The sequence below is a fragment of the Gouania willdenowi genome, chromosome 8, assembly GCF_900634775.1.
Source record: "Gouania willdenowi chromosome 8, fGouWil2.1, whole genome shotgun sequence".
Taxonomy (NCBI): Eukaryota; Metazoa; Chordata; class Actinopteri; order Blenniiformes; family Gobiesocidae; genus Gouania; species Gouania willdenowi.
The window spans coordinates 16,299,107-16,323,641 of NC_041051.1; the positions used below are offsets into that span (position 1 = coordinate 16,299,107).

The following is a 24,535-nucleotide window of genomic DNA, read 5'->3' on the forward strand; positions in this document are numbered from 1 at the left end:
TTCATGTGCAAACACAGACGCTGATTCAGCATAAAGCAAACCAGGCACCTGACTAGCACACTGAACAGGTCATCAAGATCAGGAAGGTAAAAAAAAAAAGAAAAGTACTTGTTGCAACACTCAACATTTAGGACTGAGGTGTTAAACTCATTTTAGTTCAGGGGCCAAATACAGACCAATTGGACCGTAAGTGGGCCACAGATTTTAGATGGAAAAAATAGCAAATTTAACAATGTTCCCTGGTTTGATCTTCCTTGTATAAATGATATATAAATGACTAAATATGAGTGTATCAGTCCCTGCAGGAAACTTCACTTACATTTCCCTGATTTTGGGAATTATTTCCTGGAATAATTTGAGGAAAACTTAACAGATTTTGGAAAAATTGAGAGTTCTGTCAACAATTATAGATAAAAAAAAAAAGACTACCACCATGTGATATATAAGAACTGGAAAACTGAGCTCTACAAATATTATTGATTTTTTGTATTTGGAGAGGCTGAGATATCTACAACTGAATTAGTTAAAGTAAATGCTTCATGTTTTTTCTGTCATTTTTACTTTCTGGAGCGGGCCGAATTTGATGGTCTAAATCAATGGTTCACAAATTCCCCCTGTAGTGCCATCACGTAACCCCATTTGAGAAACACTGCTCTAAAGGGCCGGATTTGGCCCCCGGGCCATGAGTTTGAGATCTATGATTTAGGACCAACTCAGAGGACATGTTGTTTTAATCACCACGTCACACTACAGCTCACAGAATCCCATCCAAAGTAAAATGCTAAAAAAGTATTGCTGATCATTTTACAAAGAAAAATCCAGCCAGATGCTGCTTTCTATCTCCAGACCTGCAGAGCTGTGAGACACCACATTATCCAGTGGTGAGAAGAGTCGTATGAAGTGACCCCAGCGTACGATTTCCTGACGCCCCGACCTCACGCCTCCACGCGCTGACAGACGGCTCGTCATCATGTGTCTCTGAGCTGACCACGGCTCTGCAGGCTCTGGAAGTGGGCCTGCTTCAGGATGCGGTTAATGTGCACGTAGGTGATGGGGTCTGTAACAGCAGCCAGCTCCGGGCAGTAGCTGGAGCTCAGAGAGCTACAGGGAACCATCGCACACCGACTGCTGCAGCTCCCATGGTCTGGGCTGGTGATGCTGCTCTCACTGTTGAATGACTAAAACACACATATTAACATCATTAGAGATTCATTAAGATACATTAAGACAAAAAAGTGTATGTCAAAACTAAATATTTCAATACTTTTGCTTGTTACTTGTTTGTTTTCACTAATAAGAAAGCTATGGATTACATTTAGGGATGTCCCGATACAACTTTTTCACTTCCGATACGATACCAATATTGCAGCCTTGTGTGTTGGTCGATAAAAGTAAGGATGATTCCTTACTTTTATTACTTATTTAGTAAGTAAGTGTAGTGTGGAATGTTAAAAAAGGCTTGATCAAGTGATGTTACTCAAACAGAGAATAATAGTCAGCAACAGTAAGAATGAGAAAAACTGACCCATTTATTATTAACCAACTGGCTCCATACATTTTAACCATCAACATAATATCTAGAGTATTCTACAATTAAATAAATATAATATAATAAATATCGGAGATTTTAGATGCAGTCCGATAAAATCCGATATTCGTTTCATTCCGACATCAATATCTGATCAGGACACCCCTAATTACATTAAATACTATTTAAGACATAGAACAATGCAAAGATAGTAAACTCAAAAAACTGTTATTGATCCAAAAGACTATGTGGTTAAACTGTGGACAATAGTCAACATATTAGTGCTTTTAAAAGCAGGGTTGGGCTCAATATTCCATGTTCAATTACAACTCAATTACAGTTAGTGATTAGCATTTTTTCCAAATACAATGAAATTTACAATTACTATTTTTCCCCTGAAACTCAATTACAATTACATTTTCAATTATTAAAGTTCAATTACAAAGTCTTTAACAAATAGCTTTTTGTTAGCATCTCTTATGTTAACGGGTCATGTCTTAAATCAGCTGTAAAATACACTACAGATATTATCTATCATCTAATTTGTTTCTCATCTCTTTATTACCTTGTTAGGCTTCCTTAACCATGAGAATATTGGTATTAATATTTTTGGTGTGGACAACTGAGCCTTTATTCTGTCAGTATAGCCCTAGATTTTCATTTTTTTTTTTTTAATTGGTAAAATGATCCTCAGGAGAACTGACTGAGTGGGAAAAGTTGCTATGAAACATATTTTAATAATTATTAACTGCATGTGTGTAAGCCACAGAACTGTAACATGGTTCCCCTGGTATACATTTGATTTAATTGTAACTGACAGTTTTTAAAGAATTCCTTGCCAATTAGAATTACAATTATAAACTCAAATACAATTTAATAATTATGATTAAAACAGCAACAGATTTTTTTCCAATTACAATCACAAATATTATACGCCATAATTGTAAATAATTATCAATTACGCAATTACAATTATAACTGACCCCAATACTGAGTAAAAAAAGTCAATACCTGCTGTAAAAAACAGGGTGTCTGTTTATATAATGCATGTACCTCACAGTCCCAGGCATCACGGCCAGGCTCAGGAGACAGAGGGTTTGCTCCGCTGGGTCTTTTGGCTTGGGGCACCAGGTGGCCATTCTCACCGCCACTGTGCTGCCGCTTCCTGTTTAACGACGACAAAACATATCAATGTGGCATCGCTGAGAGAAAGAGGCAACACTTATGGTTATACCAGGAGGTGACGGAGGGAAACTGGAAAAGAAAACATTACAGAAAAAACGCTGAAAACTGCTGCAAAACATGTCCTGTACAGTAGTGCACGCATAATGTCAAATAGAGCATGTGTGGGTCACACTCGGTTAGTTCAGACTCCACAAGAAACCTATTTTAACCACCTGTGAATGTCACTAGACCTCCAATATTAATTAGAAGACTACCACTAAAATAATAATAATAATAATAATAATAATAATAATAATAATAATAATAATAATAATAATAATAATAATAATTTGAATAATAAAGAACACATCTTCCCACTCTGTTTCAGGTGAAATATAAGCTAATTCAGTCAACAATTGTAAGCTAATTTATATTGTTAAAACTCTAAAAACCTGCAAAAGTTGTATAGTCCATATCCAGTAGGGCTGGGCGATATGGTCCAAAATTCATATCTTGATTTTTTTTTCTTCAAAATGGCGATATATATATACGATATAAATCTCAATTAGTCTTACCAGTAGGGGTGTGCCAAAATATCGAGACGATGATATATCGTGAGGTTTTGTTACGCGATATGTCATCGTTTGACTGGCGCCGAATACCAAGTTTTATATATATATATATATATATATACATATGATACACAGAGATAATGCAGTACTACATACACAGTACAATGAGACAAACTGTGTGTGTGTGTGTTAAAAAGAGCCACTGTGCAGTATACACTTTGCTTTATATGGCTGTCGTTCATGTAAAATTGATTGACAATGTTTTGTAATTCCTGTGAAATTGATTCAGTGCAATAGATAAATTCCGAATTTCTTCAGTGACACAGATATCGTAATGTATCGTGGATGATATTTCCCGTGATATATCGATAATCGCCGTATCTAGATAATATCGTTATCGTGGGAAACAACGTGATATATTGTATCGCGAGGTACCTGGTGATACCCAGCCCTTCTTACCAGAAAGAAAATTCATGGTTAAAATTGCTAATACAAAATGTCACACGGGCACTTTTATTAACAAACAGCGTTCCATTTAACCATGCTTTCGAGAGAAGCAGAGAAAGCAGCGCCTCCTAAATCAGGTATTCTGATACAAAATAAGCTACAAAAATATTAAAATTGACATAAGCAAAATGAAAAACTCGATACATCTTGAATCTTGATATATCGCCCAGCTCTGATATCCAGCCGTCAAGTTGCTAAACACTAGAAGCCCAAGTTTGGGTTTTTGTTTGTGCAGCACCTATTGTGTATAATGCAATAATAGTGTGTCATCATCTAATCACCCTCATAAAGTCTCCTTCTTTATTTGTGTTTGATCTATTTGTCACATAAATACTGAGTTGAACCCATAATTAGCACAGAGACTTAAGTTACTATTGAACAGGGATTTTTTTTTTTTTTTACATAAATCTAGGGAAGGAAGTGCTTGTGAACAAGCCCCATTAACACCTACAGTAGTGACACATGGATCTGGTTTTGTTTATTTTGTGTAGCTTAGTAATAATATTAGTAATATATTAGGCACTTCCAAGCTGTCAAAGACTCCATGTCAGCTCTCATGACACAGCAATGGCTGCTTTACATCATGTCATGGTAGCAACATTTGACCTGCTGTTCATCTCCGGTGAAAGTGATGACTCACTGTCCTCACAAGCAGAAAACTGTTCAGGACAAAGGTTTTGAGGGATTTTCTGAACAAGTCTGAACTTATTTATTTATTAGAAATACATGAAAGACGTTTAATGTTGTAAACATGAGAACATGTAACGAGAGGCTAATCTATGACTGGAATATACAGCAGTTGCAGTATTTGTCATATTCTATGGAACTAAAGAGAAGTGAGAAGGCCTGACTCATGAATTACCAAGTCATTCAGAGTCTAAGCAGCTAATTTTCACACATAAAACCTGACTCATTTCAAGCAAAATAAGTCTTACTCACCTATTTTCAGTCAGCATATGATGGCAAGTATGAGTCCGAAGTGTTTGTATTGATCAGGCAGCAGGATCCGCCTTATTCCCCAGACTGTTACCTCACCTAAGCTAATCTTGCTAGCTGATTATGCTAAATGACATTTTACTATCAGCAATCATTTCGAGTTCGCGAAAGAAAAACAAACTACTAGTAACACGAACACACACGCTTCAGACAAACAGTGTGAGAAGCCTAAAAGGGCTTTGACAAGTAGACTATTTTAAATTGCTTTATCATTGAACAAGCTAATGCTAATCGCAGGCTACCGCTAACCTTCTTATCCAATGCTTTTTTGTTTGCTGTTTACAAGATCAAATAGACTTAACGGCCATTTCATTTACAGCGAGACAAACTAAGCACCGAATTGAAAACATAGAAGCTTTAAATCAAATTAATAAAGGCCAACTACAACAGAAGCTGTTCACCACCCTCCCGAGAAGATAGTGTTTACATGCAACTGCGCCTGCGCGACCGGCAGTTAGGGTGCCTTCATGGACTGCTCGGAAATATTCGATGGTACGCGCTGGGTCCGAAAATCAAATATTAAAATATTGTCACATAATAGCGACAAGATAAACACATAGCATTGATCAAAAATATTTTGTACATATCATTATATTAGCCTTTAAATTTGTTTTTGTTTGGAAAAAAATGTTTGTTATCCAAGTTATTTGAAAACAGTTGGGAGATGTCGGAGTCTGACTTAACGCAGCATTGGGTAAGCGGTTTTATTATGTACAAAGGCCTCTATAAAGGTAAACACAGCACGCCTGGTGCATATATTTATTGCATTTTATGTTCACAGAGTGTGGACAGAGTCTACCATTGGTTTCATTAAAAAAGACCAAGTTTCTGATGTGTCTTTGAGAATGTCTGCTGGAGCTGAAGAGTCTTATAAGTGACCTGTGTGATTAATATGGATGCAGAGACGCTTAAAATACAATTGATTTAGGTCTACTTTTGTCATCTTTAAAGTATCGCTTCATTTTTGGCTACTTTGTGTAAATGATTATTCAGTTAAAATGTTACTTTCTGTGCCTAATTTTAATGAATTACATTTATTTATTTATTTTATGAACTAATTTGCTTTTCCAGGTATCTGAATGTTGGTAACAGGGTTGCCTTGTATGCCTGAGATTAGTCAATCAAGCTTTTCATAGTCTAATACCTATTAATGACGAATACATAACGGAAAAGGTTTATTATTCAAAAGTTTTGAAGCGTCATGTGCCCCAATTCTGGAATGATCCGTATATTCTATTTTTTTTTTTCTTTTTTGCTGTGCTTTATAATAAAAAAAAACCTCTCATTGAACGTAAAGTATGTATTACCTCGGGTTGTTATAATTCAATTCATATCAAAATATATACACTTATCTTTCCGAAGCCAGCTTTATAAACAAAATGCCAATTTTAGTGTGAATGTTGACGCGTTAAAAACCCGGAAATCAGCTCCTTCAACCAGCCAATCAGCGGCGGAGAAAAACCGCCTCCACCAATGACTCATGCGTCGGACGGAGCTGAGATTATCACCAGGGACTCAGACACAGCCGTCCTGTTGTTATAAAGAGAAATAACCACAATGGGCAGCACCGACTCCAAACTGATTTTCAGGAAAGCGGTGATACAGCTGACGACCAAAACACAGGTAGGTCCATGGAAGATGTAGCAGGGATTGTCAGACTTAATGTAAAAGGCTGTGAGCGCACCCAGCATCACTGAGGAGATGAAGATGACGCTCATAGCGCCGCGCTACAATAAACAATAATGCACATTAAAATGCGCTGAAATCACATGCATTCATTTGAAACGACTTCATTTTAGCTGCAGGTGATATACTGTATATGTGAGACGTGACGCATTTTTCATTATAGAGATTAGCTTATATATATATATGTGTAGTGCGTCAATATGGAGAAAAAAAAAAACGTGTTTATTTGCTAAAGATGTAAAATGTGTGCTTTAGCATTATAATCTATGTAATGGCGTTGAGTGATGACGTGGGTGTGCGTGTTTGGTGGTGCAGCAGCAGGTGGACAACGCTGGGCTCTGCTGTGTTTACGTTGCCATTAGACAGGCCTTATATCAGAGGTGTACACAAAGCTAAGTACCTCTGTCTGTTCATCCCGTGGAGTATTTTGTGCACATTTTAGCGATAATACAATTGGCTACTACTAAAGTCACATTTCATATGCTGTAGATGTTTATTTAACACAATAAACATTTTTGTTGTTTATCTGCAAATGTAAAGAGAAACAAGATCTTAGATTTTGAAGAACAAATCAATCAACATCAATGTATTAATACATGTGTTTGATTTTAAAACATCTAAAGCTGGGGCATCAAACTCATTTTAGTTCAGGGGTCAAATATGGAGGAGTTTGATCTCAAATCATCCACAGATGATGTACCCAAGTTTGTACTTCCATGTTTGGTTGATATATTAAAGGATGGGGTAAAGGCAGTTCTAACAATAATAATAATAATAATAATAATAATAATCATGCATTGGATTTCTATAGCGCTTTTCATAGACACTTAAATAACTTTAAATTGCACATTTCTTTCACTCTACACATAGTGGTGGTAAGCCACTATTATAGCCACTGCTTCACAGGGGCTGACTGACACTATCCAAGCAATAATTGACAGATATCAGTCCCGACAGGATCTACACATATATATTTCCTTGATTGTTGGACTAATTCTTAGATGGCTTCGGGAAATTCTATGAAATAATTATTGGATTTTGGAAAAACTGAGAGTTCTTTTGACAATTTAAGATTTAAAAATGGCTGCCATCATGTCATATAAGCACAGGAAAACTATGCACTGTGCTAATATTGTGTAGTTTCATTGGATTTGTGTATTTGGAGGGGGTGAAATAGCTGCAAGGGATTCATTTGGTAATTTACACAATGAATGATGTTTTCTCTGTAATTTTTACTTTATCCTGCAGGCCAAATCAGATCCTCTCCATGAGTTTGACACATGTGATCTCTTTACAGTGTATTACTCAACAACTGTAATGTTACAGAGGAGTTATTTGAAAAGTAATAACACCACAATGAGACAGTTTGCGGGAACAAAATGGTTTATTTCTCTTGTTGAAGCTCCATTTTTAACATTTGTTCTCTAGCCCGTGGAAGCCACAGATGATGCCTTCTGGGACCAGTTCTGGACGGACACCACCACCACAGTCCAGGATGTTTTTGCACTGGTGCCAGCTGCAGAAATACGAGCTGTGCGCGAGGAGTCTCCATCCAACCTAGCAACGCTCTGTTACAAGGTAGACACTGAACAAACACCCCTTTAATCTGTACAAAGCAAGAGATTCACTGTGTTGCACGTACGGCCACATTTAGGTGAAGCAGTGCAGATTAGTTTGAGCCAAGCCCATGCATTCTGACGAGTGAGTAGATATGTCAGCTCCACTTCCTTTCCATTTGCTTCCTGTCTTTGATTCACTGCTTCCTTCTGAAGCTGCCTATCAGAATGAAAACATGAGACTCACTGTATAATGCAAATGATGAGGAGGAGATGAGAAAACAAACAGTGATTATTTTAGGCACATGGTTCATCAGGGTGTTTTCACTGGGTGGATGATGCTGTTTTGATAAAATCACACACAAAAAGAACAAAAAGGCATCAACAAAGTGGTTTCTCAGCTCAGTGTTGCGTTCAAAGAAGTGACATGAACAGTTTTACAATATGCTTCAACAGTTATTTTACTTTAACAATTATTATTTTACGCGTCACTCCCAACATCCGTAGGGAGAGTAATTGAAATCTCTTCCATGTCAGTAGAGGGCAGTAAGTAGCAGAAAATTACTACAATTGTGCTTTGCTCACCTAATGCTGAATGACGCTGAGCTGCATGTTTTTTTTTTCCTACAATACTGTATATTTATCCTTTTCCTTCAAAATCTGGAGAATGAAAATACATTACCATTGACCAAATTTTTGATAATACATTTCAAGTGAATAGCAGTATTTCCCAACACAGTGCGCAGTAACCAGTAACCAGTAACCACAGTGTTGGGGGTACATGTCTGTGTAATGAACGTTTTTTTTTTTTTTTTTTTTAGTAATATTTTTATTTCAATTTTAACATTTTTATACACTCAGCAAACACAATAGCTCACACACAGCATGATCCACCATCAATTAGGCATGAAGCTACATCAGTCTTTGATAAATATATTGGGTAACAGCCAGAATTACACACATCCTAGTTCAGATAAAAGCAAGTCGCAGACAGAGACAGATGAGGTTGACTTTGGGAATCTCTGCAGGAGAATCAAAGATATTGTGGGTCCAACATATTGTAAATATGGATCCCAGACACTGTAAAATACATCAGTCCATGAGGATTATACATGTAATAAGCTCACTCAGAATACAGTCCCTGATTATATTGTGACATGACTTTATGTTATGTTTTAAGGTCATGATGTTATACTGTATAGTCTTGTAATTAATGCTTTTTTATTGTGATATATCTGGATAAAAAATAACGATGCCGAGTGTTCATTTATGCTACTGCACACCATGCACCACCCTTATTGCACTTCTCCACCCATCTTTCCTCAGGCTGTGGAGAAGCTGGTCCAGGGTGCAGAGTCCGGCTGTCCCTCTGAAAAGGAGAAACAGATCATCCTGAACTGCACCCGCATCCTGACCCGAATCCTTCCTTATATCTTTGAGGACCAAGACTGGAGGGGTTTTTTCTGGTCAACAGTTCCTGGAGCTGGACGGGCTGGAGTGAGTCGACCCTGGAGGAGAGCTTGATTAATCTTTTAGGTCAGGGGTCACCAACATGGTGCCTGCGGGCACCAGGAAGCCCGTATGGACCATGTGAGATGTCCTCAGCCCTGTTCTGAAGTTCTAGTTATTAATGACCTCCAGTCTGATTTGCTTGCAAGACTTCAAAATCACAAAGATAAATAAAGATGACAGATTGTCAGAGCCATAGTATAGTTACATACAGTGGGCGTGCACTGTAGCTGCTCCCACTCAATGTTCTTGAAGCCAAAATACAGCCCTTAGAGGCACTTCTACTTGCAGATTTGACGTCATTTAGAGCCAGAGTCTGTGCAGTAGGGTAGCCCTGGTAACACGCCCCGCCCATTTAGCGTACTTCCCTGATGACTTACGCAAGCCCAGCTACGCCAAGAACATAAGTATTTTTCACGCTGGAAACAATGTATTTCAACTCACATATCTAGCTCAATGGCGTCTAAGCTTTCCTTCATGACGTAACTGCTACTCACAAAGAGAGCTACGCAAGATCTGTGGCTGTCAATCATCGACATATATGACGTAAAATCCCGTTTTTCAACCTCAAATAACTTATTTAAAACAAACTTCACATAAAAATGAGCACTTGAACACAATGTAGGGTGATTATAACTAATGATCACAGCAGAGTTTAGGTTTGGAAAAAAATGATGTGACGAGTATTTTAACTTTACATTTTGACCCAAATCCCATCTGTTATCATTGAGGAGGCGGGGTTTATGACCAATACTGCAGCCAGTCAGCAGGTGGAGCTCTAAAAATAAAAGCTTCACTTCCCCAGGGAGCTTGTCTCGTCCATTATTTTTACAGTCTATGGTAAATACTGCTAGTTTCTCTATTAAATTGCTCATCTTTAGAAAAAAATCCCTGAAACATTGTGTTTTTAAGTCTCACAAATTTGGTTTATGGGTTGTGAACGGTTCAAAAACGCAAAGTGGAACTTCAGAAAAATATTACATCGTGGTTAAATTGTACAAGTACAAACAAGTTACATGTTTTACAAATATTTAAAGTTATTAGTGGCTAGTAAAATAGGAACATCATGATTTCCTCTGAAACGTAATGAAAATGAAACAATTGTATAAATAATAAGAAATAAATTGCTGCATATTGAAACTTAAATTGTAAACCTAGTGTTTAATAAGTGCTTTTTAAACTGTAAGGCCTTCAGAGGATTCACTAGCTCTGAAATAGCCGTTTCAGAAAAGTTGCTGACCCCTGTTTTAGGTGCTTTGCCATCAAGAACGTACACGTCTGTTTTTTTTCATTTGTTTTAGATGGATGAGCTCGACGATGATGATGGAGCTCGACCGCTGGCTGAGTCGTTGCTTCTTGCCGTCGCTGACCTGCTCTTCTGCCCTGACTTCACTGTGCACAGCCACAAGCGAGGCCCTGTGAGTATGAAGACCTGTCCCATGTCAATGAAAGTAATCAAAAAGAAGTAACTTGTGATGTTCCCATTGACCTCAGCTTGATCTGTTGTTTTCAAAGTTTCTTTTTTCCTGGTGCACGGGGGCTCAACCAACCTGTTAGTTGAATCTGTTTGAGGATGACGGATGATGCAGTGTCACACCAGGAACAATCGGTTCCTCATGCCTTTAACGACCCAGGAAGAATGTTGTCTAGCTGGCATCTCTCAGTGAAAGGCCTTTATTGTTTTCCTGTCATTTTATTTCACCATCTCATTTTTAAGTGTGGAACTATCTGCTACATATTGTCTCGCTGATAACGACTGATTGTTTTCTGATACACGTGAATGGATGTTTATTATGGTGGCGGTCAGAATGCAAGATATCGTTCTTATCAAGAGCCATTCTGTCATATCAGTGCTGTTCTAAGAACATCATTCCATTTAGCAAATGTTGAAGCAAATGTTTTCGGTTTTGAAAATGATTTTGTGATGGTTTAGACGAGGGGTCACCAACCCAGTGCCATTGGGCACCAAGTAGCCTACGAAGACCATGTGAGGGGCCCTAAGGAGCTCTAGTCACCGATGAGCTCCATCTAAAATCTGATTTACTGTAGTTCTATGTACAGTTCTACACATATGTTTAACAATTATTAAAACATGTTTTGTATCAAGCTTTCCCACATTTTACCATTTCATTACAAAAAAAGCTATGGGTATACCGACACCAAAAATATTAAAACCTATATTTTCATTGATTAGGAAGCTTAATAAATAAGGTAACCGATAGATAGTAAAGAAATTAGATGAAAAACGTAATTGTAACTGAAAAATATAATTGAACCCAACCCTGATATTAAATGAATCATCTTTAAATGTTTATTTTCGATGAAACATTGTGACAAGTGTTTCAGATCTAGTGTATGGTCAGTGGTATATTATATATAATATGATATATATATATATTTAAAAAGTCATGGTGGATTTTCTGTATAATGTAATGAAAATGAAACAATTGCATTATTTCGGAGAAAGAGTGTTTTATGTTGAAACCTCAATGTTTTCTGCCTTTTTTAATTTCTTGCTTGCCTTCCTTATTATCTTACCCTCTATTAAAAGTGAAAATGTAGGATCTAAGAAGTGCTTTTCTAACTGGTAGCCCTTCGGACTATACTGGACCTATGAAGTAGCTCACAAGTTTCAGAGAGGTTGGTGACCCCTGTTTTTAACTATTCACAGGACTCAGTAGAGAGCATGCAGTCACTAGACAGCTGTGAATACATCTGGGAGTCAGGGGTTGGATTTGCACAGTCACCTCCTCTGAACTACATCCACGACTTGAACAGGTCAGTGCGTCCCAGTGTCTGCTCACATCTGCACTTGTGTACTGTACATCTGTACCTCTCCCTGCATCCCTGTGTGTGATATGTACTGTCGCCCTGCACGATACAGGACAGAGTTACTGAGGCTGCTGTTAACCTGCTTCTCTGAGGCCATGTACCTGCCTCCTTCATCGGATTGTACGGTTCTCAACCCATGGGTCACCTTTTTCTGCTCCACAGAAAACAGGTACTAATGCATTCCTTTAAAAACACAAACAATAAGGATGTTACATTATTCATCAATGTCGAGGTAAAATTTTTTAAATGGTTTCAAGATGTTTTATATCAGTGGTTCTCACACTTTTTTTTGGCTCAGTTACCCCCTTTCTCTTATTTCTGAATCCATGTACCCCCTCTGTCCAACTGCAACATTTTATTTTGAAAACTATTTAAAAACAACTATAGATCATAATGATGGAATGAATCAGTGATAAAGCACATTTTAAAGAATCTCATTTTGTAAATAAGTGGAAAGAAACAGTATTTAGTGCAGTGGTTCCCAACCTTTTTTGGATTGTGACCCTATTTTGATCAGGAATTTCTGGCCACCCCGACAATATTTTTTTTTCTAGAATTTGTTTTTGATCATGTTTGAGCCTAGATATACATTTTTTTTAACTTCATTTTAGTTGATCTACATTTATATTTCACAAATTGAAAGTATAGAAATACAGTTGTTAAAGATTGTGTTTTAATTTTTTATTTTATTTACATTTTTCAGAAATTTCAGGCGATCCCATTTAAACTCCACATGGGGTCTCAACCCCAAAGTTGAAAAACACTGAGTTAATGGCTCTTGACTATATTTATTTCTATAGTTTGTACCATTTCCGGTCATCTCACGCCTGGGGTGGGACACTTTATTAGTTCATTCTTTCTCTCTCTCTCTCTCTCTCTCTCTCTCTCTCTCTCTCTCTCTCTAGTATCCCCTGTAGTGCCATCACGAACCCCCATTTGAGAAACTGTATTATATTATAGATATATCTGAATGCAGGTGAGAGCGAGATTAAAAGCTCTTTTACACGAACATTTCTGAGACAAAACTGAGTATTTAAGTCTATGTAAATGTAAAACTGCTGGAGACGATCCCTAACATTAAAGACATAGTGTAGGCTTCTTAGATCAATAAATCAAAGGTATTTATTACAAAAAAAAGGGGGAATTTACTCACAAACCAATGTTGCTTTTCTCTCCATTACAAACAATGGCTTTGTTGACAAATGTTCCTGTGACTTGAACTTCGGAAAAAGTTTCGTCTGAATCCCGTAGAAGATTGCAAGGACAGTTTTGAAGCGGAAACATGTCTTTAAAAAGTGTTTTTACTTCATTCCAGCTGTGATTTCTTGTTTCCCGTGATATGACGTCACTCCACGTGACATTAAATTTCGTCCGTATTCAGGTGTTAGCGAGGAAAGCCATGAAAGCAATATCTGCCATTGTTTTGAGAGAACTTTCAATCTGTGAAAACATCAGAAATGTTACTTTGCCAGTGTTTTTTGGGGTCACAGTTTTTACAGTTAAAAAAAAAATGTTTGGGATTCTCCCCAGCAGCTTTAAATATGATCAGGATATTTTTTATTGTATTTTATTTTATTTTATTATATTATTTGATAACACACACAGTACACAATAGTGTATTTATATCATGTGATATGATTACATTGGTTTGAATGTCTCTCTTCCCAGACATGCCCTGCCTCTGTTTACCTCCCTGCTGAATGTGGTGTGTGCTTACGATCCTGTCGGATATGGAATCCCATACAACCACCTGCTCTTCTCTGACTACCGAGAGCAACTGGTGGAGCAGGCTGTGCAGATCCTCATTGTGACCCTGGAGCATGATGGAGGTGCCCCTCACCGTCCTGTCTCTCCATCCAGCATGGATGAACAAGAGGTGAAGTTAAGAAAGGAAAAAAAAAACATTAATTTTGGCCAGTATTTTTTCGGATTTTTTAAAATTTTAAATAAATTCCTCTATTTGTGCAGTCTGCCGGCCCAGAAAACCTGTTTGTGAACTATTTATCAAGGATTCACAGAGAGGAGGTACAACATTTTAATTATTATATTCAAAATCTTCAAGATTAGTGATCTGAAGGTATTCATTCATTATTTTTGGTTTGAATTTTCTCTTCCTGGGTATAGGACTTTGACTTTGTCCTGAAGGGCCTGGCTCGACTGCTAACCAATCCTTTGACTCAGACTTATCTGCCCAACTCCACTAAAAAGATCCAGTTCCACCAGGAGTTACTGGTGCTTTTCTGGAAACTGTGTGACTTCAATAAGGTTTGGGAAAAAATGCATTAATTGTGGCCAATGATGCCATAAAATGTGCCTCATAATATACTTTGTGCTTCCATTGCAGAAGTTCCTGTTTTTTGTCCTGAAGAGCAGCGATGTACTGGATATTCTGGTTCCTATACTTTATTACCTGAACGACGCCAGAGCTGATCAATGTGAGACTTTATGGTTTCCTGCTCTCCTTGAGTCCTTGAGTAACCTAAAACATTTATCAACCTGCAGTCTGATCTGTCTTTAATGCAGCGCGTGTTGGACTCATGCACATTGGTGTGTTCATACTGCTGCTGCTAAGTGGAGAGAGAAACTTTGGTGTGCGCTTAAATAAACCTTTTTCCACCCATGTACCGATGGACATCCCAGTGTTTACAGGAACTCATGCTGACCTACTTGTTGTGGTGAGTCAGACTGCAGCGCTGATGTGGCAATAGATAGTGTGACACTGCAGGAGCTCAGCGCTTTAGTGAGTGAGGATACAGGAGCCATCATCGCTATTGTTATCCGTTTCTTCTTCCATTGTCGTTAACTCCTCCTACACCATTTGTCCGATTTTGACGAATAAGCTATTAAAAAATTCAGAAAGTTACTGAGAGTTATGCTTGTACATTTATAATTTGTGACTTTTAAACTTTTTGACTTAATACATTTTTTTCTTTCCCATTCATTTCGATTGGAAATTTCAGCTTTTTCAACTTTCAAGTGCCTCATCCCCAGCCATTCTTCAACCCATTTTCACCATTCAACCTTATTCAACTTTTCTTTTTTTTTTAAAACTTTTTTCCAACTTTTTTAACCTATTTCAACTTTTTTCAACCTTATTGCTAATGTTAAGCTATTGCCAGGTTATTGTTATTGCTAGGGGAATGCTAATGCTAGGTTATGGCTATCGCTACTCTAATGTTGATGTTACGTTAGTGTTAATGGTAGACTAATACAAATGCTAATATGTTAATGCTAGGCTAATGCTAGCTAATGGTGACTGTCAGTGCCCAATACCTTGACGGGCCGGATCTTTTCAGATACTTTCAGCGCATGCACCTAGACTACGTCACATCCTTCACTCACAATCCTTACGACAGAGCTGCTAGGACGTGATATTTGAATGTAAACCAATCATACAACGTTTGTTAAATATTTTAATAATACACATTTAAGTATGTGACTGTTTTGTGGTGTTTTAAATTGTTTTTTTTTTTTTTTTAAATTGATAAGAACACAAAGAGAAAATAAGATAAAAACCAAAATGAATTGGAATTGACTCAAATACCAGGATTGTGCACTGACAATGCTAATGCTAATGCTCAGCATTTATATCTAATGATAGGACTATAGTTTTTGGTGCACTGTGCTCTTCCCTTAATGGTACATGTGTAAGTTTCAATCGTGCACTTTTTTCCAGGTCTTTCACAAGATAATAACCACAGGTCACCAGCGCCTCCAGCCTCTCTTTGACTGCCTGCTCACTATTATTGTAAATGGTAAATTAGCTTTTTGCCATTATATTTAAAGTTCACGTAACCAGTAACAGAAAAAACTATCATTTTACTCATATTTATTTCTTTTTTTCCTATTTTCCAGTTTCTCCATATTTAAAGAGTCTGTCTATGGTAGCAGCGAATAAACTGCTCCACCTTTTGGAGGCCTTCTCCACTTCCTGGTTTCTCTTCTCTGTGGCCCAGAACCATCACCTGGTTTTCTTTCTTCTCGAAGCGTTTAACAACATTATTCAATATCAGTTTGATGGTGAGGCTTTCACTCAGTCATGGTGATTCTTATGTATTAACACGTTTTCTCTTTCTTTTTCTCGATGCAAGGAAACTGTAATTTGGTGTATGCAATCATTCGCAAACGCAACGTGTTCCACCAAATGGCTAACTTGCCGTCGGACCCGACCTCGATTCAGAAGGCCTTGCAAAGAAAGAAAAAAACACCAGATGTCATTTCACGTACAAGCTCCCAGGAGACTGTGTCTATGGAGGGCTCTCACCCAGCAGTACCAGCAGAGCCAGGCACCCTGAAGGCCAGTCTGATCGCTATGCCAGGTACCGACTCCTCATGGTGCAACAACACACTTACACATACACGCACAATAAACATATGTAGAAATGTCAAAAAAGAAAACATTCTGAGCTATAATGTTATGAAACAGTGATTTCCAACAAGTGTTAGGAGTACCTGTGGAGGTTCCTGAAAGAACATTAACATTTCTCAAATAATTTCTGGAATAATCCAAATTTTCAACTTATTTTGGCTGCAATGCACATGTGTACCAGACACCTTTTCCACCTAATCAATAATAATTTATGAGATATGAAAATAAAAAAGTTTCAGAGCTTTTTCAGATTTTAGCTTCCTTTTGCCAATATATATTCTTTTTCCAAATTTTTGTCCATCTTTGAAAGTTCTTTGTGACACTTTTATCTAATTTTTGTCAGTTCTTTAACCATTTTTTTTTGTGCCACTTTTTATCCAAATAAGCTACCTTTGGCCCAATAAATAACACTTGTTTCCTTTTTTCCCTACATTTTGCCTTTTTTTGTTCCACATATTTGCCGCTTTTCACTATTGTTTGCCACATTTTTCTCATTTAAGCTACCTTTTGCAATTACCTACCACCTGTTTCCTCTTTTTTGTTTTACCGCTCTTGACTGCTCATGGCCCATTTTAGCCACTTTTCAGTCTTTTCTTGCCACTCATATTTTGTCACTTTATTCATCGCTGTTAACTGTTTACTTTCTCGGAACGGCAGCTTCGTCAAATGACTGGCTGTAATTGGTTTGATCACCATTCAATCAATCTAACTGGACCAATACATTGAAACACAATGAATCCCTCTGTAAAAAGTGAGAGGTGTGATTTTTGTTTTTGTGAAAGTGCGGGTGTGACATCCCCCACATCCCTTACAAGTGAGACGTGCCTGATCCTGATTGAAAGTCCACATGTACTCCAAAAAGAGTAGAGCTTAACAATAGTTAATATCACCAATATCCATTTTATGATCAAACGGCTTCCTTCAGTTTACAGCAGATTTGCTACTAAAGTTGTCTGCCAGGTATTGATTAGTGTCTTGTGATCTATTGCTTGTTGTAGGTATTGATAAACTGACTGAGAAGTCCCAGGTTTCAGAGGACGGTACGATGGTGTCAGTGTCGGTTCAGGCCGTCCACGCAGAGCAAAGTGCAGCAGGAACCAGCGACACCGAGTCAACTTCAGGCAGAGACAACGAAGTACCAACGCATTCATTTCATACTTGTGCTTACAGAAAAGTGAACGAGTGGTTTTAATGTGTTTCTTTGTATTTATTAGGATGTTTTCTACACTGAAGCAGAAATGGCGAGAAGACGTTTGTCGAGTGTGTCCTCCACTTCGGTTTGGGTTCCTTCACCTGACTGGGTCAGTGAACTCTTCCTCCTTTTTCTTTGTTAATCTGCTTAGCAACGCTTTATTCATGCTGACTTCTGCTCATACCTGCCAAGTTTTGGATTGGAATCTATGGGACATTTTCTCGCCCGTTACGAGTCGTCCCACCACCCTCTAAACTAAAAAAAGTACAAAATACTAAATCTACATATAGATGAAAACAGGACTACCAGTTATCACCAGTCCAAACTAAATTAACAAACTTACAAAGTGTCGAATGGGGAGCTGAAGAAACTCCTCACACGTCTGCTGCTGGTTGAATGTTGTGCCTCCCTTTCTTCTGGTCCTTTGTACAGCCTATCCTCCCTCTCCACCAACACTAACCAGCACCAGCAGCAACAGCACCCGTTAACACTTTTTTTTTAGAATGAGTATATATTTGTGGAGCTTGTGCTTGGTGGATTCATCATGCTAATTTACGTCGTTCCTTCTCCCACGGGAGACGCTAAAATCTCAGTTACAAATTTTAAAGAATGCATAACTGTGCCCCATACTGCTCCTCTTTAGGTACATAAATTCACGGTCCCATTTTCCTTGGTATTTACACGACTTCTTTGTTTTTTCACAAAAACGCCTTCTTACATCCATCCATTTCTCTTCTTAGTTGTTTCCGTGTTTGTCCCTGCACTAAACTTGCGAGAACTTCCACCCAGGCCGCTGCAGGTGGCAGTTCTCGCGGAATTAGTGACAGCGTTCAGTTTGGAGTGGCAGAAGAAAGTTTTTATTTATTGATCTTTTAATTATTATTGCATTGTAATACGAGATATTTACGGGACAATACTAATATGCAAAAATGGCGGGAAAAAGGGGTAAAATACGGTAGTTTTGCGGTTAAAACGGGAGACTGAACAGGTATGTTTCTGCTCTCGCAGGTGATGTCTTGGAAGTGTAAGCTACCCCTGCAGACTATCATGCGACTCTTACAAGTGTTGGTTCCTCAGGTGGAGAAGATCTGCATCGACAAGTACGTCAATACCTGTTTATCCTGTGAAAGAGGAAGCATTAGATGCTACTTGTGTGTTTCACATTTCTCTGCAGAGGTCTGACGGATGAATCAGAGATACTGAAGTTTCTCCAGCATGGCACATTAGTGGGCCTGCTACCAGTTCCCCATCCCATCCTCATCAGGAAGTACCAGGCAAACGCAGGCACTGCCATGTGGTTTCGCACCTACATGTGGGGCGTGGTTTATTTGCGGTGAGTCCGAAACAGATGAACATCACACAGGTTTCTGTCCTCAAACTCTTAGTAAATATATTTTGTTTTTTTCCCCCCAGCAATGTGGACCCTCCCATCTGGTATGACACGGATGTCCGACTTTTTGAGATTCAGAGGATGTAGATGTTAGACTTTGAGAGTAAAATGAGATTGTTCCAACTCCAGGGTTATTTATCCTTCAGTATCTGCAGGTTTCCTGGTAAACGTCACTGTGTTTAGCTTTACACACTATCCTAATACTTGCTTCATACTTAAAAAAAAAGAAAGAGATATGAAAACATGTTGATGTCTATGAACATATCTTTCTTCAAACATCAAGATGACTGAATGTTTATCGCAGATAACCAATTTCTTAACATTACAAGAATGGAAATCTGATTATTTCTCAATACGGATATGGTGCTTTCCACCATAACTTAGAACACATCTTTAATGGCAGTGTTTTGATTTCATGTAAAGTGTTGTTCTTGCATATTGCTTTAAAGTGAACTTGCACTTTATGCGGTTGTTTACTATGGTTGTAGTTTGTGATGATGTTTGCAAACGGACAGATTGTATGTTTTTAATGTATGCTGCTGACAATGCGCAAAAATATATCAACTTGTTTCCTTGAATTGGAATTTTAATCATATGTTCTTAATCTTTAAATGTAAAAAAAAAAAAAAATGGTATTTCTTTAATGTAATAATAAATAATAATACATTTTATTTATTTATCAGCAATTCTAAAGGACATTGTACGAGACAAAATGAACAGACAGTAAAAGGGAAAAAAAAGAAAATGTCAATATTAAGAGAAACACTGTTGATTTTGGATCATGTTGATTTTGTACCAATGAGCAGAACTTCTGTTGATTCATGGTTGATTCTAGTGTCCTCTTTGACTTTGTCATGTCACCACTAGATGGCCTCATACACCCACTGACTCAGGGTTTGACGTTAATACAACTTGAATTCCCAACTAATGATACATCCAACAATCTCTCTGCATTTTTTGGTTTTGGTTGTGTCGTAAACCTAGAAATGTATTATTTCCAACAATATTCCACATTTAGGATAACAAGTTTTAATCATTTGTTTTCCATTTTCTCTTTAAAATTGCTGCATTAGACGAACATTTTTTTTCTTCTTCTTAATTTTCAGAGTATTACAGTGCATTCATACATACATTCATTTCATATCTGTAGTCGTTGCTGTACATCTTGGCCGTAAAACAGTCATAACAAGAAGATTGATCCATTTTAAATACAACAAGACTTCAATACTCCTCTTTTTTTTTTGTTTTTTTCCCCTTTTTTTTCCAAAACAGGGATGTGATAAAACCAAAATAAGAACTAAAAACAATAATAACAACAAATGGAATGAAAATAAAATTCACAGAGTTCTACACTTTTCTAGTGAGGCATTCTAATAGTTTTAAGGCGTTACCCTTCCAACACAAAAGGCCGGCTCTGTTTTCTGACTATATCCAATGACAGAGACAATGAACTGATTTTTAGACAAACATTTTATTTAGAAAAAAGCCCAACTGAAGAATAAATATTTAAATGTATAATTCTAGAAAACCTGACTTGAGGCTTTTTAATGAGTTCTTCAGTGTTTCGTCTGTAGCTACATTTTTTATGCAATAAGGAAAACGTGGGGTCTGTATAAAAAGGACTTTCCATTACTGCATTAAAAAAAAGAAAAAGGAGAAGCGTTTTTTAATTAATCAAGGCATCAAAAAGAAAAAAAAAAAAGGCATTTTCTTAACCGCACACGTTAATCTACATCAAGATATCAGTTCAAATTGTTTAACACCTCATTTAGCACATGGTGCAGTGTAGTGTCAGACTTTTGTATATAAAACCGATGTTAACAACTTGAATTTTAAAACATCCAGGATGCATTCTATTTAAATCAGATTTGTCCAACTGAGGACAGGCCCCAAAGGCAGGTGATCCACAGCTGTCAAGGCACAATACAAGAAATGAAACAGCATTGCAGTAAATGTATCGCTGGAACTCACTGTTATGTTTGCAAGAAAACAGAAAGGCACTAATTTCCTTCAGAAGTATTTTCTTACCACTGGGAATATGAATAATGTCTTCCTGTAAAGTGTTTGTGTACATCTGCTTCCTGTTTTACATAGAAGGCTTCCCGATACGGGCCTTTAATGATGAAATAGCTCTGAAAAACAAGGTGCAGCACAAGAAGCACAGCCCAGGAGAGGTTAGGGACATTCAGGTAGTCTCTCTCTGGCTTCTGTTGCAACGACTGTAACAATAGTGAAGTAGCTGATGACTAACTCAACAATTGAGGTCACCAGTAGCAGCCAAACATCCACACTGGGCTCTGACACACGTTTCCTGCAATCAAACTGGTAAACAAAGCTGCCGGCGACTGACGAAAGTATCATTAAGCACACTATTACTATAATATTTATAAAGTGAATCAGCAGGGCTGTGTCTCTTTTCTTCTTCTGACATTATCTCAACCTCACAGATTATAAAAGTTATCAGTATTTCTACAACCCGCCCCACGTTTTCCCACATTACATACGGTAAGTCATTGCAGATGCAAAAGACGCTGTATTCATTGTTAAATAGACAAGACAAGTGGCTGCATGTACACTTCTTTTTTCTTTTCAACTTGTCTGCAAAGATGTAATAAGAGAGGGTAGTGCTACACTCTAGTAAGGGAGAAACAAAAAGGGAGCATTAAAAGGAAGGAATGGCGCAAAAGCCCTTTTGGTTGTGCTGAATATATAATATAATGTGCATTTACACTTTATGATGCCACAGCCAAAATCCGCAATTTAAACAACAGTCATACGAAGTTCTCTCTTAAACATGGGCTTTAAAAATAAATTTCCTTCATATACACTGTTGTCAGTGATTAAATTCAAATCAGGAATCTCCGTTTGGCGCAGTGAATCGTCTGTGACTGCTAACACCTACATTATTAGGTTTGTAGAAAGAGTGAGATTAAAAGTAATTAAAAATGTAGTGAGTAAATGCAGTGTGCAGCTGCACACCGTCTTTGGCATGACTTCACAGAAACTGGAACTAAAACTATAATTTTAATTAGTTTAAGTGTACTGTATGTGCTTTTGGATTATGCCTGTGTGCGGGGATTTCCTAAACTGCAGTGATCTGATCAAATAAAAACATGATTTGCACAACGGGAAATGTCACGTTAACTGGTTAGTCACAAAGACGGTAGCTGACGACTGACAATCATGACGACAGCTATGAGTAGACTGAACACATAACCTGCTAGTGAATAAAAAGGCCAAACGTGAATGACAATACTGTACTTTAAGAAAGTGTCTAATCGTACGGTTGCCGGATGGACAACCCTAGGTGCTATTGGTACGGTTACCGAAGTACACATACGTAGCTTCTTATGGGTTAGGGTTAGGGTTTGGTTATAACCCTATATCGCAACAATTTTTAGGGTTAGGTTTAGGGTTAGCGTTAGGTTTACAGTTTATCACGTGACCTAAACTGGCCAATGAGGGGCGCTGCGTACAGATAGAATATCGGTATATTGATACGGCAACCGTATGGATAGCCACTGCCATACTTTAATGAATGGTTTAATCCAGGTGGCCTGAGGCCTCACTTCTGAGCCTCAGCATGACTGTGCACAACATCACATGGTGAGATAGATGATGAAAATGTGCCAGTAATAGCAAGGCTGTTGAATGCACTGCCACTGACTGAAGCAACGTCTACATCCACAATGTTCATTTTGAACATTTAAAATGAACCTGCAACTTGATCAACTACTGAATGAGCATTTTGTGCATGTAAAGTCTTCAACATTAGAGAAGGTAGGAGAGCAAAGTAGACCACAGCGCAAAATTAATTTTGAGACCATTAAATTGGAGGTGCATAAGATGCTATTTGTTCTCTGCATTCATTACTTTTAGTGAATACACTGAATTTATACAGCTAGTCTACAAAACAAATATAAATGAAATTGCTTTTACTTAAATGGACTTCAAAATGTATCGTACATTTTTTTTCAGAAATGTATTATGCTTTTGTCCATCCCCGTTGCAAATTGTCATATTCGTCCATGCAAAAAAAAAAAAAGGGACATTGGCAAAGAACAGAAATCTTCCTGTTGATGACAGTGATCTTGATCTTAATCTTTTATCAGGTTAAAAACTCCTAAATATGCAAACCAAATGTGTTCATGACAGATGTAAATCTAATATAAGTCATTTTTAAAGAAATTACCAGATTGAAAACCTATAGTGGAGAGTTGTTTTATTGTTTTATTTTTAGGAAAACATGAAGCCTGTCCTCTTAAAACATGATTATTAATTTTAGGAAGTTTTCCTCTTTTCTTTCACCAACTGTTATCAAAGGAGTAGATGTTGACATGGTGGAGAGCTCCAAATATCTAGATGTGGTCCTTGATAATAAACTATGTTTTGAACAACATGTTGATGCTACCTTCAAGGTTCAACAAAGGTTGTTTTTTTTTTCTTCAGGAAAATGAGAACCAGCCATGTTTCTACTGAAATGATGATTCTCTTTTACACAAGTTTATTGAATTTGTTTTTAACCTTTTGTATTGTTGCATGGTTTTGAAACCTGAACCTGACTAATAAGAATCGTCTCAGTAGTCTTATTAAAACTGCTGGAAAAATCCCATTGAAGTCAGCAGGATGAGGTAATGTCTATCTATAACAGACAGGTCTAACATAACAGCTAATACTGTCCTGGATTCTTCTAATCATCCACTTGGAAATTTGAGCTTTTGCCCTCGGGCCTTCATTTTCGGGCTCCTATGAGGAGAACTAAAAGACTTCAGGCCTCTTTCATCCCCAGTATAATCTGTTTACAGTGACGTGCCATGAGCACTAGGGCTGGGTAGGCAGGGCGTTCCAAATCGAGACCACCAATGTCAACAACAATGACAATTTCATATGTTTCTGCTGGCAAGTGTTAATTGAATTCAATTAAATTCAATTTTATTTGTATAGCGCAATTTACAACAAAGTCATCTCAAAACGCTTATCAAAATATAAAATTCATAATAAGAAAGAAATAACCCAACAAGATCCACATGAACAGGCATTTAGCCATCTAACAAAATCAACGTCGTAAAACACCATTAAAGAAACATAAACAATTATTTAATGGCAGCCTCCATACTCTCCCGACAAGTTATATCTCATGACACGGCAGCGCATCCGTTGTTTGTGTTGAAAACACAGAAACACGGAGAAAATGACAACAACAACACCTCGGAACAGCCTCAGCGAGGCGCATC

General features: G+C 37.6%; 2 protein-coding genes across 2 annotated transcripts; one reads left to right on the forward strand and one right to left on the reverse strand.

Annotated features, from left to right (window-relative positions):
* Positions 1 to 462: 462 nt before the first annotated feature.
* Positions 463 to 5,189, reverse strand: LOC114468697 (protein FAM104A). Its single transcript, XM_028455730.1, has 3 exons — positions 4,711 to 5,189; positions 2,582 to 2,693; positions 463 to 1,178 (listed from the first exon to the last, which is right to left on the reverse strand). The coding sequence occupies exons 1-3, from the start codon at positions 4,725 to 4,727 to the stop codon at positions 969 to 971; spliced, it is 339 nt and encodes a 112-aa protein (XP_028311531.1). The 5' UTR covers positions 4,728 to 5,189; the 3' UTR covers positions 463 to 968.
* Positions 5,190 to 6,244: 1,055 nt separating this feature from the next.
* On the forward strand, positions 6,245 to 20,529 carry hid1a (HID1 domain containing a). The gene is made up of 19 exons (XM_028456118.1): positions 6,245 to 6,390; positions 7,882 to 8,031; positions 9,336 to 9,506; positions 10,820 to 10,936; positions 12,190 to 12,296; positions 12,403 to 12,519; positions 14,019 to 14,226; positions 14,319 to 14,375; positions 14,475 to 14,615; positions 14,695 to 14,785; positions 14,874 to 15,025; positions 16,027 to 16,105; positions 16,206 to 16,370; positions 16,442 to 16,669; positions 17,718 to 17,854; positions 17,934 to 18,020; positions 18,920 to 19,011; positions 19,086 to 19,244; positions 19,325 to 20,529. The coding sequence occupies exons 1-19, from the start codon at positions 6,325 to 6,327 to the stop codon at positions 19,386 to 19,388; spliced, it is 2,388 nt and encodes a 795-aa protein (XP_028311919.1). The 5' UTR covers positions 6,245 to 6,324; the 3' UTR covers positions 19,389 to 20,529.
* The last annotated feature ends 4,006 nt before the right edge of the window (positions 20,530 to 24,535 follow it).